General features: G+C 37.1%; 1 protein-coding gene across 2 annotated transcripts in view; it reads right to left on the bottom strand.

The window, feature by feature from the left end:
• Positions 1-11,849, bottom strand: part of RPGRIP1L (RPGRIP1-like) — a 118,196-nt gene that overhangs the window by 11,439 nt on the left and 94,908 nt on the right. For both annotated transcript variants that reach the window (XM_006897094.1, XM_006897095.1), the window contains 2 exons: positions 7,914-8,097; positions 443-527 (listed from right to left, as the gene is read on the bottom strand). In XM_006897094.1, the coding sequence (XP_006897156.1) occupies positions 443-527; positions 7,914-8,097 (269 nt within the window). The remainder of the gene's footprint in view (positions 1-442; positions 528-7,913; positions 8,098-11,849) is intronic.

Here is an 11,849-nt window from a genome sequence, read left to right as displayed (position 1 = left end):
GCTATGAGTCGCAGGCGACTCGATGGCACATAACAACAACAACAATTTTAAAAATCTTATATCGGTTTGCATTAATGTTTCACTCAAATACACTGTGTTTCACACATTCCTTCATTGTCTATCAGGGGACACTCCTTTTACACACTCTTTATACAGTTACACTTGAATGGCACTGTGCTACTTACATACAATGTTTCTGCTTTTGGTTTATAAAGCACTGTAGGATGCTCACATAGTCCTGTGGGGCGGGGCCACCATATTTCCAGGGCCTAAGACACCTACGAAGGTCATAAATCACTTAAGGTCAGAGCGAGTCAGAAAATCCAGGTGTTCTGACCCCTCACCTCTCACCTTGTGATTTTTCACCACAGTATGTTACAATAGAGAAAGATCCACTTCATACATAAGATCTACTTTATTCATCAAGTAATTTAAAATGTACCTTCTATTAGGCATCTCCTGCTTTTGTAATATAGCTTTTAAGACTTCTCTCTTGGCTTGGTTGTTTTCTTTATCCACGTAGATAACTAGACAAAAATAATAATAAAAAATTTACAAAAGGTAGGCACTGAGGAATATGTTCACATTAGTACTGTTCTGCATTTTTATAAAGGATCTGTTTTTTTAAAGATGCAAGTCATGCTAACTCACTTGTATGCTTGGAAAAGAAAGCAGCCCTGGAAGGCAGAATGAAATCTGAAGAGTCATGTGATCTAATGTCATGTCACTGGCAGGTTTATGTGCCTACTGTCAGAAAAGATACAAGCAACATCTAAGGGTGCCACATTGCTGTCACTGCCTGTTAGTGGCGCTGGCAGTCAAGATGGTAAAAGCCAGCAGTCTTTATTGCTTTGTACTTGAAGGATTTACTGCATTTTCTTTCACCCAAGGAGTCAGTGATAATGATAATGTATGGCAGAGTGCTTGTCTTTCCTGATGGCCACCGTAATTTAATCCTCCCCTCCTGCCACAACACGCAATAAAAGAGGCATCTCGTCTACTGGGCTGTGGAAATCCGCAGGCTTGCATTTGCTGGTGCTTGGACAGAGGTATGGGAAGGCAATGTGGGAGAAGGGAAGAAAAGGTACTTTTCGGATGCAAAGTTTTAAAAAGTACCTGTGGGCATGCAAGACTGCGACAAGACGTCACATAGCTGTAACGCTAAATTAGATGCAATTATCTAATAATACTCTACCAGGAAGAATCACGAGCCTCTGCATTTGGGGGAAATGACATCTCAGACTTCAAACACACCAATTTTCTTCATGATTTTTTTTTTTCAGCTCAGCCGACTTTCAGACATGCATTTGCTTCTGCAGACATTTTTTTTTTCTTAAAAGCCATTTTGGAGGTAAAGACTCCCCTGTGACTAGATCTCAATTTAGAGATTATCCCTGATCAAAAGTACTGTTAGGATGACAATTCTAAAGCCAGCTCTCCCCAGGCTCTGGCAGGAACAAACACATTTCATATTGGGAATGTTTCTTTGGACACTTTTAGTTCAGCCTCAAGTGGCTTAGGGGGTGAGGAATTGCACTGCCAACCCAAAGGCATGAGGTTCTAATCCTCCAGCTGCTCAGTGGGAGAAACACAGGTAATCTCTTCCCAGGCGACTCAGTGCCTCTGAAAGCCTGCTGGAGGGTCAGCCATGAGCTGGTTCCCACTCAATGGGACATAACGACAAATGACAATGATCAAGTCATTTGACTGTTTGGTTCCACTGAGCAAATAATAAATGAGTGTCAAATAAGACAGCTTTGGGTGTACAGGGATCGAGACATAAAAAGCTGCCTCTGTGGGGTTTGGGACGGGGATAGTGGTTTTCTAAGAAAAGATAGTAAGAAATAGAAATCAAGGTCAAATAGGGATTCTAGTTTCCTGTGGTTTACACAACACTACAGTAGTAATCAGGACAAAGGAAATATTACTGAGGTTAACAGAAAAGTACAAAGTGTTCAGAATAGTTTATAAATACATATTTTATTTATCAATGCCAGAAAGTCAGGCTAATCAGTTAGTGCTAAGAGATGGTACCTCATTTGTTAGTGGACCCCAAACCTAATGAAAACTTTCCCCCCACTTCATATGGGAATTTAACAAAAAAGTTGCTGTTAATTTTTATAATGTCAAGCTGTGTTTTGAATAGCAGGTAAGATCAGTGATTTTTTTTAAACCAAACAAATGATGAATTTTAAAGTTTAGCATCAAATGATGAAGTTTTTCAATGACCAGCTCTGATGAATTATAATAGCTGTTTTTAAAAAAAATCTTTAACATTAAAATTTGTAAAAAAATTAAATGGATTTAACTGGAGACATCTCCTTCCATGTTAGCCAGTTGACCAATTGTTTGTATGTCCTTTTCTTTTAACATTAAATATAGTGATAGCCACTATTCACAAACAAGTGATGTTTCTAAATTGGGCACTACGCTCAACATTTTTCTCTCACAGGTTAAGTGAACCAGGCTGACCCACATTTTAAAGATTTTGAAACAGACTTAAAATAAGTAAGCAATCTGCCAAAGGTCACCTACTTAAGAAGCAGGAGGGCCCGAGTTTGAATCCCATTGTCTCCCCCCAGAGCCTGCTCTTCTAACTTCCTTGCTGTGGAATTCTTCCTTCTGTGTTTAGTCAAACTCGTCCTGCACTTGTTTAGTGCGAGATATCTGAAATTTGAGAAATAATCCTAACACTTGTGTATCAAATGAAATGGCCTCATTTTCCTTTCAGAAAGAAATATTGTTTATATCTATGTATATCTGGTTTAGTGCCTTAAATCAGCTCCCTTGGTTGCAAACTTTTTAATAGTTCCTTTAGAAAAACATAACAGCAAATGACAACAATCAACTCATTATTAATAATCTTCGTTCTCTAAAGGTGTATCAAAGTTAGGCTCTCTGGCTAGCATGGAGAAGGCCTACACTGGATAGTTCGGTCTATCTAACCCAGAGGTTCTCAGCCATTCAAGGGCCTCAGCATTTCCTGGAGGGCTGGTTAAGTACATATTCTTGACTTCTACCACTAGTTTCTGATTGAGTGGGCTGGGAATATGGCCCGAGAATTTTCATTTCTAACAACTTCTCAGATGATTCTGAGGTCAGTGCATGTTGGTTGTTGTGGAATCCACTGAGTCAGAATCAAACCATAGCTGTGGGTTTTCAGAGGCAGTACACTCCATAAGAGGAGATTGCCTTTTTTTCTCTCATGGGTCATCTTGTAATGAGAACCATTATGGTCTGTTCTCCTGGTGGTAGCATATTGAGAGCCACTGAGAAATACTTCTTAGCCCAATTTTTAGATGGGATCAAGAACAAGTGAATATTTTGGGGTTGTCCATTGAGTGTTGTGGGACAGAAGTAGCTTGGCCATTCCCAATTAAGTCGTGGACCCAAGGACATTTATTTGGTGTTAAGAAACTTTAGGAGCTCAGTGCTGATGGGCTGGAACTGACTCAGAGATGTCCCTCCAGTGGCCGTACGTAGGTCACATGAAGCAAGACTGTCTGTCTTTTTTCCCTGAGGATTTGAACCACCAGAGGGGAGTGGCTTTGGTATTAGCAGCACAATTGCTTGTGGGCTGCGCCACCAGAGCTTCCTCACACGCTTCTACGTGATTAGCTCGAATTCCCCTCCTTTTCCGCCGACAGCGTGCTGCACGGTTTCGGTTCACCTCTGTCTTTCCAGGGTTCTTTTTGCCCCTTCCCCACTCTTCCTTCTTTTCCACTTTAACTCTTGAGCACGTCTGCCTTTCATTATGTGTCTGCCTTAATAAACAGTTTTCACTTTTTTAAAAAAAACACACAAAAAACAACCCTCGACATAATTAAACTAAAACCAAAACCAAAACCAAAACCAACAAACCTCAAACAGTACAATTTCAAAACATTACACTTATCTTTTATAAAGTGATTCTGAAAAGTATTAGAATTCTTAATAAATTCAAAGCTATTTCCTTATCATTCTTTTCAGAAGTCACAAGGCTGATAATCTTGAAGCTCAGGTAACTTCGGTGTTATGGTCCTTGTCATTCTTATCTCTGCAAAATTTCTCCTCCCATTAGCAAAAAGAGAAAATGTGAAATTCTAGATTATCTTCAGCATCGAAATTAAACTTTAACTGCTCTATAAAAACAGGATGTTCAGTCCTCACAGAATAAGGGCTAGGTCTGTGGACATCTCATAAAAACTTTGGTAGATTTAATGAATTTTTTTTCCTTCCCATTGTCAAATCCCTAGAAGGCTAAAATTCAGCCCAGACAACATTCTTCAGACCTACTGCTAATCTTCTTTTTCTAACTATTTTCTTGCTTTCCTCAGCATTCTCTAAGCAATATACATGTCCAAAACAATACATTTTGTGTTTGCTTCCAATGTCTAGCATGTAAATTCAACTTAAGTTTTTTTTCTCACTAGGAGTAGCCCTGAGAAGAGACACACAAACATACATGCATATACAGCAATCTGCAATTTTGTGAGAATGTGTGTGTGAAACTGATATTAACATCTATCACTAAGGACCCACATTAGACTGTGAATGATCCTATGTAACAGCAGACCCTTCATATATGTATCTCACTAATGTATTCAATTTAAGTGTCAGCTTACAAATCCCTTTTGTTTAGATTAAAATAGTAACAGAGGGTAAAATCACTGCTAGCTCAGTTAACCTCGACACTGGTAGGGTATTTAAACACAGATCTCCACGTAATAAATTATCTTCTAAATTTTTCCATTGGAATGAAAAAGTCAGTTTAGAAATAAAATGACTTTCATTAGCATTTAATGGGATTTGGAAAACGCAAGGCTGTATTATATTGACCTTCGATATCAAGTAACAAGTGAACAGCACATCATGACAATAATTAGCTAAGACAGTTATTCATTAAAGATTCAAGATTACACCTGTAATGAGAGACATGTAAATAATTTAAAAATAAACACTTATGTCACACTTTAAGGAGGAGTGCTGGTGGTGCAGTGGTAAAGTTCTTGACTTCTAACCAAAAGGTTGGTATACCGACCCTCCAGGCTCTCCTCAGGAGAAAACCATGGATGGCAATCTGCTTCCATGAGACTGCAGGTCTTGGCAACTCTATGGGACAATTCTACCCTGTCCTCTAGGGATGCTAGGAGTTAAAGTCAATGGCAGCAGGTTTGGTTTTGGGTTTTATACTTAAAGTAAAAAATAAAGAGGAAAGGCTTTCCACAATGTTCACATTTTTCAAATTTGTTGAGGATCTAGGATGCCAATACTTTTCAGATTTTAGATATAAAACAGCAACACTGCTTCTAAGCATAAAGTTCATCCTTCCTTCCTTCCTTCTCTCCTCAATTCTTTTTAGTTAACTCTGAAAATCTCACACAGTCAATTTTCCTTGGGTGTAATTAAGAGCAGCGGAAAGAAAGCTATAGTAAACACTTCTACCAAATTAACTTTTCAGAGATGACTGGGTTTCTTGCTATCAAATGGCTAAAGCACTAGAAATGTATACAGTTTGAAAATGCCAGCTAGGATGTTATTTGCAATAAAGGAGAAGAAACCCAACCAACCAACCAGCCAGCCAGCCAACCAACATGAGCCCTCAAACAAACCTCACTGTAAGCATCACTTAAGCCTACAGCTCAGGTTTGAGTTTAAAGGAGTTTCTTTATGCACATGAAAACATCTGTTCTGCTACATGGCCAACAATCAATTTCTGAAAAATCAAAAACACTTTTGTTGCCAGTTCAATCAAATATTTTAGTCGACTCTTATGAAAAATAAAAAAAAAACCAAACCACAAACCACCCTATGCATTTCTGTCTCTTAGGAGTTCTTCATTAAAATAAACAGTTCTTTCATTATCAATAATATTTTTATATGTTTTGCTTAAGAAAATAGCTTTGTGAATGTGTCTGTTAAGTGTATCAAAGGAAGGAAGCATCACATTGTTGTCTGCTCCACAGGATTGATTTCCCCATGTGATTTCTCTACCAACTTGAGTTACTTCAGAATTACAGAACGTAAGTTGGAAGAGTTCTTAGGAGGCACTTCACTTACAGATTAGAAACATAGGGACAATGAAATGTTCCAAAGTTTACATAACTAGGAATAAAGAGAGAAAAGTAGGCTGGCTAGATGTCTGCATATCCAAGATTGCAGTGTGAGTAACAAACATCCATGCTGATTATAATACAATCTATAAGATTAGTGAGAAAATAATACTAGTGTCCAAATAGTATGAGCAGACCTGCTTTATTAAAGATAACACATACTTCATCTTTCGGGCTTACTTTAGTATAAAGATTTGTTGTTATGTGTTGTTGAGTTGCTTGCAACTTATAGTGACCATATGTACAGTAGCCCTGAAACCTGCTCTATCCTGTGTCAACTTTACTGTCTCTGACACACCGACCCTTATTACCCCAGTCACTGAATCAATCCATCTGATTGATGGTCTTTCTCTCTCTGTCATGCCATCCTTCCAAACATGATGTCCCTCTCCAAGCACTGGTCCCTCCTTGCAACATGCCCAAAGTATGTCAGACGAAGCCTCAGAACCCTTGTCTTTAAAGAGCAGCCTGGCTTTATCTTCTCTAGGATGAACCTGTTTGTTCTCCTAGCAGTCCATGGTATATTCAACACTCTTCTCCAGAACTACAGCTCAAAGGCATCAATTATCTTTTTATCATCCTTAGTCATTGTCCAGCTCTCTGACACATGGCAAGCAATTGTGAAGACTATGGCCTGGATCAGGCACACCTTAGTCTCCAGACTGATTTAAGAGAGTTTAATAAATAGTTTAACTTAAGACTATGAGAGTTCAATATGATTTAAAGATATTTTTTCTCTAACCATATAGTATCGCATATTATTCTTAAAAACACCTTTTAAGTTGATTTACAAGTTGTCTCCTGGGTCTCTATTGGTCAAGTAGACTTAACCAGTGGGCTGTTAGCTAAGAGAGAAAACTTGTCTGCTGTAGAATAGTGGGCTAAATGATGAGAAGGCATTGTGAGCACCTAGAATTCAGAGCTAGAATCACAAAGAGTTCAGACAATATGAGATATTATAAGATATTATAAGATATATATAAAAATAAGACTTTTAAAAAGACATAGATCAGAAAGATAGAAAGATAGACATAGATCTGAATAATGATAATGATAATAATAATAATAAAATACCACCACTCAACCCCACCAGACCTCTAGTACTTTTTTCTTCAAATATATTTTTCTACTATTTCAATTATAGATTAGATGGTATTTTATACAGATAACATTATAAAATGGGGGCAGGTGAAAACCTTGTTTTCCCACTGTTCTTATTTTCTCTTAAGTTAGTAGTACTTTAAATTCATTTAGCAGATCCTATGCTACAGGTTTGTTTCTTTTTAAATTAAAATTTATTTTTTAAATTTGTGTGTGTGTGTGTGTGTGTGCCTCTATCATCAAATTGGATCTGACTGGTTCAGGAGGAGATTGCCCCTTCTTCTCCAGCAGAGCATCTAGTGGATTCAAACCGCATACCTCTGGGATTGCAGTGCAGCTTCTTGCCACTACTTCACTGGAGCTCCGGCTACAGGTTTGATTTTTATCAAGTCTGTTCTGGGGAGGTTTAGGGTTTTGTGAACACTGAAGAACTGAACATTTTCCTGGTTCTTTCAGCCTTCTATATAGAAAAAGGGACATTCTGGTTGCTAGCGGAACAGAGTGATGCTGCTAACCTGAAAAAGTGTGGTTTGAATCCTGTAGCTACTCCAGAGGAGAAAGAGGGGCAATCTCCTCCTGTGTGATTTACTGCCTCTGAAAACCAGCTGGAGGGTTACCTATGAGTTAGTTCTAAGTCGATGGTATATAATAGCAACAGCATATATAGATAGATTAAAAAAGCGGGGGGGGAAGTTCCTGTTACAAATGAATTATACGTACCATTGCTATAATTGTAGTAGACCCATTGCCCACTCTTGGGTTTTGGAAGCGATATAGGCGTCTCTTCAGCAGGAAGATTGTAGAATCGGCACTCAACAAAGAGTCGCTGAATGCTATCATCTTTGGTTACTCGAGATTCGTGAAGGGTTAGAGCTATGATCTCAATTCGAATTTTTTCTAATGGCTGTTTAAGGAAAAGAACAACCAACAAAAATTAGAAACCCCAAAAAACAAATAAGCAAACAGAAAACCAAACCCAAATATTTTACTCTCTATTAGGCCCAATTTAAAATAAAGAATGAAGGCCAACTGGTCTCTTTTTGGGAAAGGATTGCACATGACTGTATAGTTACGCATGATAGATTATTCATGACAGAGAGGAGAGAATGAGATTCTAATGCCCCAGGGTTTGAAGTTAACAGTGTCATGGCAATCGTCTCCTGATTTACATTTGAGGCTATAAATACCTCACTAGTAGTCTATCAGGAGGGGAGATTATGAGATCTTCATCTCTAAGTGCTTTCAAAATGACAAGTATCAGTTGGCTATGTTTCAAACTATGTAAGGAAGTACATGTTTATCAGTGTTTTTATTTAATCTAGGATACCTGAGAAAGTTTTGGGTTTTCAGAAGCTAACGCCTGTTGAACACTTTCTAGTGATTATGCTAATACATATAGCTATGTAAATCCACACTAACCAGAGCAGAAACTGCAGTTCTGTCTCTCATATAGCTACCATATTTCATTCAATATGTATTATGTTTTCAAACATAAGAGAAACACAGTTATATATCTAATTTAACACTTACGGATTTTCCTCATTTATTTTCTGTTTCATTTTCATATAATTAGCAACTAAAACTGATATATAGTATGACTATTTCATTTTTGGTCTAGTACTTGTTTAGTAGATTTTAGTGTCACCAGTATTGTTGTAGTTTCACAAATGTTTCTTTGAATTCTGATGTCAAATAATTAACAGAATGATTTAAAAATTGGGTTGCACAAAAACATCTGTTATTTTTGGTTATAATTTTAAAGTTATTGTCAAAATTCCTCTTTACCAAATTCAGATGCAGACTACTGTAACTTATGCATCCTTAAGTAGAAATCAGACAAACCTGAAAATAAAATCTATTTATACGACCAGCTTTTAGGAATTCATTGCTAAATACAAATGTTTGTGCAAATTCACAACAGTGCTTACTTAGATATTTCAAAGTATATAATTAATCAAATTGAAAAGCGTAAGAATCTTCTTGCAAAAATATATCCATAAAGAACAATTTCCACTGCTGTCACCCTCCCTCAATATTTGATGAAGTAATTTTACCCCCTTCTTTCAAAACACATTTTCTTTTATTATGTATTCCAAGATACTTTAACTAAAAACCCAAATCTGAATATTTCAATAAGGCTATTTTATTATTCAGTAGATTCATGGAAATTTTACTAGGATGGCAAAGAAAATTCCACACCATTCTGTCTCCACTAATACAGGTACAAGGCTGCAGCTGGCAATATTACTAGGATTAGCATAGTATGATGAAATATTTAAAGGAATTTTTTTTCTAAAACCTAATAAATCAAATGACTGCCAAATGTCATTAAAGTGATGGTCTTTGACTTGAATATGCTTTTCATATTCAAATTTGAAAAGAAAGAGATGAAAGCCTGGAAAGGTTACTCGGTTTCAACTAATAACCTCAAGCCCGCTCCATTCACGTGCATAAAAAATGAAGTTGGCTCCATTGTCTAATCTCACTTCAGAAAACCCTCTGCTTGCTGAAGATGTGGTGAGGAACGTATTTTAAGTGATTTTATTTTCTTTTTTCCTTAAAACATATTGTGGTTGTCAAAACACAGCACACTTACATATAATTCTGGTTCAGATGAATCATAACGTATAATTAAGTCTTTTACATAACTTAGAATTTGACAAATTTAGAATTGTCCTAACAGCAGCATATTATAAAACATTCATGCTTCAGCACAGAAGAATTAACAGAAAATAGCTCTAAAAAAAAAGCAAGAAAGGAACATACATTTATTTGTACCTTATAAAGATAGGAATTTACAACTGTTTATCATTGAATGCAATGAAAAGAAGAACCTTTGAAGAGAAGAATTAATTTAAGTTCTTATTCTATTAATAATATATTAACAATAGAATATCCATATGAAAACTTGTATTCTTGTAAGAACTAATTTACCCCGTCATTCAAGACTGTAAACAATTTCTTAAAATTTAAAATCCAATTCTAGATAAAAGTATATACTCAGTTCACAGTCAAAAAAAGGGAAGCAAACCCCCCCCCCCCACACACACACATTCTCTGCCTGTTATTAAGAGCTTGAAATTCTTTCTCATTCGTTATCAAGAGCTTTCACATTCTTTTTGTGTCAACCATCTTTTTTTCTGGTCAACCTTTCCTTTGCGATATCTCTCGTCACTTCCATTCCCAATAGATCAGGTCCGTTTTCAGTCTCTGACCAGTACACAGACAGACATGCATGCTCCTCTGTGAGAATATTACTTCCCTCCAAAGAGTGAGCTGATCTCCTAAGTCACATTCTAATACACGGGTTGGAGCCCCTGGAAGGTAGCGCCGTATCTTAGTCATATTCTACTATTTAACTTTCTCCCCATCACATGGTACACAGTAGACTCTCAATACTGGATGAGACAGAATCAATGGAACGTGATTATCTTTCATCTATTAGGGTATCACTTATATAAAACCAGAACCAGCGAAAGTTTTAGATAGTGGTGTTTTGCCAATTGGCACATTTTCACTATGCATCTAGTATACTTCAGTAGGGCGCTTGTTGGCATAATGGTTAAGAATTTGGCTACGAAACAAAAGGTCAGGAGGTGGGTGGAAATGCACAAGTGGGTCAAAGTGAGGAAAGACCAGTGATTTGCTTCTGTCCAGTTTACAGGACACTGTATGAGGTAGCCCTATCTCTGGCTGGCTGCTGAGGTTCCCCCCTGGACAAACTCTACCCTTTTGATTTTGTGTGGTTGATAGTTGGAAGGAGGCACTGACCACCTTATAGGTCTGTCTGTTCTTTGGCAAGTCTACGGTCTAGTCGATATTCTTTAAAAACACTGTAATTCACTGGCATCAATTTTTCAATTGTCCTTATGTACTGTCCAACTTCTGTATAGCTCTGAGGTGACTGAGAGAATGAGAGCGAGCCTGTGCTATTTACGGCCTTGGAAAATCTTCAGGAGGGCAAGTGAGGACTCAGTTGAGACTCGGTGGTAACAATGACAATGTGACTGAAAAGACCATGGCTTAGGTACCTCGCTCCTGATGGTGACAATTGTGCTTATTAATATTTTAAGGAAGTCATTGTAGCAGATTTTTCCAGAGTAATACACTGCTGAATTTCTTGACTGTTAGGTGATGAATGTGGATCTAAGTAAAATCAAATCCTTGACAATTTCAGCATTTTCTCCACATCCCATTACGCTGCTTCCTGGTCTAGTTGTGATGATTTCTGTCTGATGTGGAGGTACAATCCATACCGGAGGCTGCAATCTTCAATCTTTATCAGTAACTGTGTTTTCTCTATGTGTGTGAAACTTAGTTCCTGGGTAAGATGCTATGCCACTTAGTACTCATTTAAAAAAAATTCCATTTGTTAACTTTCCCAAGAAGCTTCACTACTTAATAAAATGTCAATATTAGCACACAAAATGCGGATCTATACATTTTTATTATGTCGAAAAAAAAAAGTATTAAAAGTATTCAAGTATTAAAAGCCATAAAAAAGTATGAAATGTATTTTTCGATAGACATTACACATCATGTGATTGAAAGATCTAGAAATGTGATGACAGCTTATATTACTCTCGGAAAAAGAAATTATAGCTTTCAGGATTTTGGCAAAATACCACCATTGGTTTCTGACTGATGCTAATTCCT

The sequence above is a fragment of the Elephantulus edwardii genome, unplaced genomic scaffold (assembly GCF_000299155.1).
Source record: "Elephantulus edwardii isolate Elephantulus edwardi_28Jun2011 unplaced genomic scaffold, EleEdw1.0 scaffold00201, whole genome shotgun sequence".
Lineage (NCBI taxonomy): Eukaryota > Metazoa > Chordata > Mammalia > Macroscelidea > Macroscelididae > Elephantulus > Elephantulus edwardii.
The sequence above is the reverse complement of the archived record's forward strand: the minus strand, read 5'-3'. Positions and strand labels throughout refer to the sequence as shown.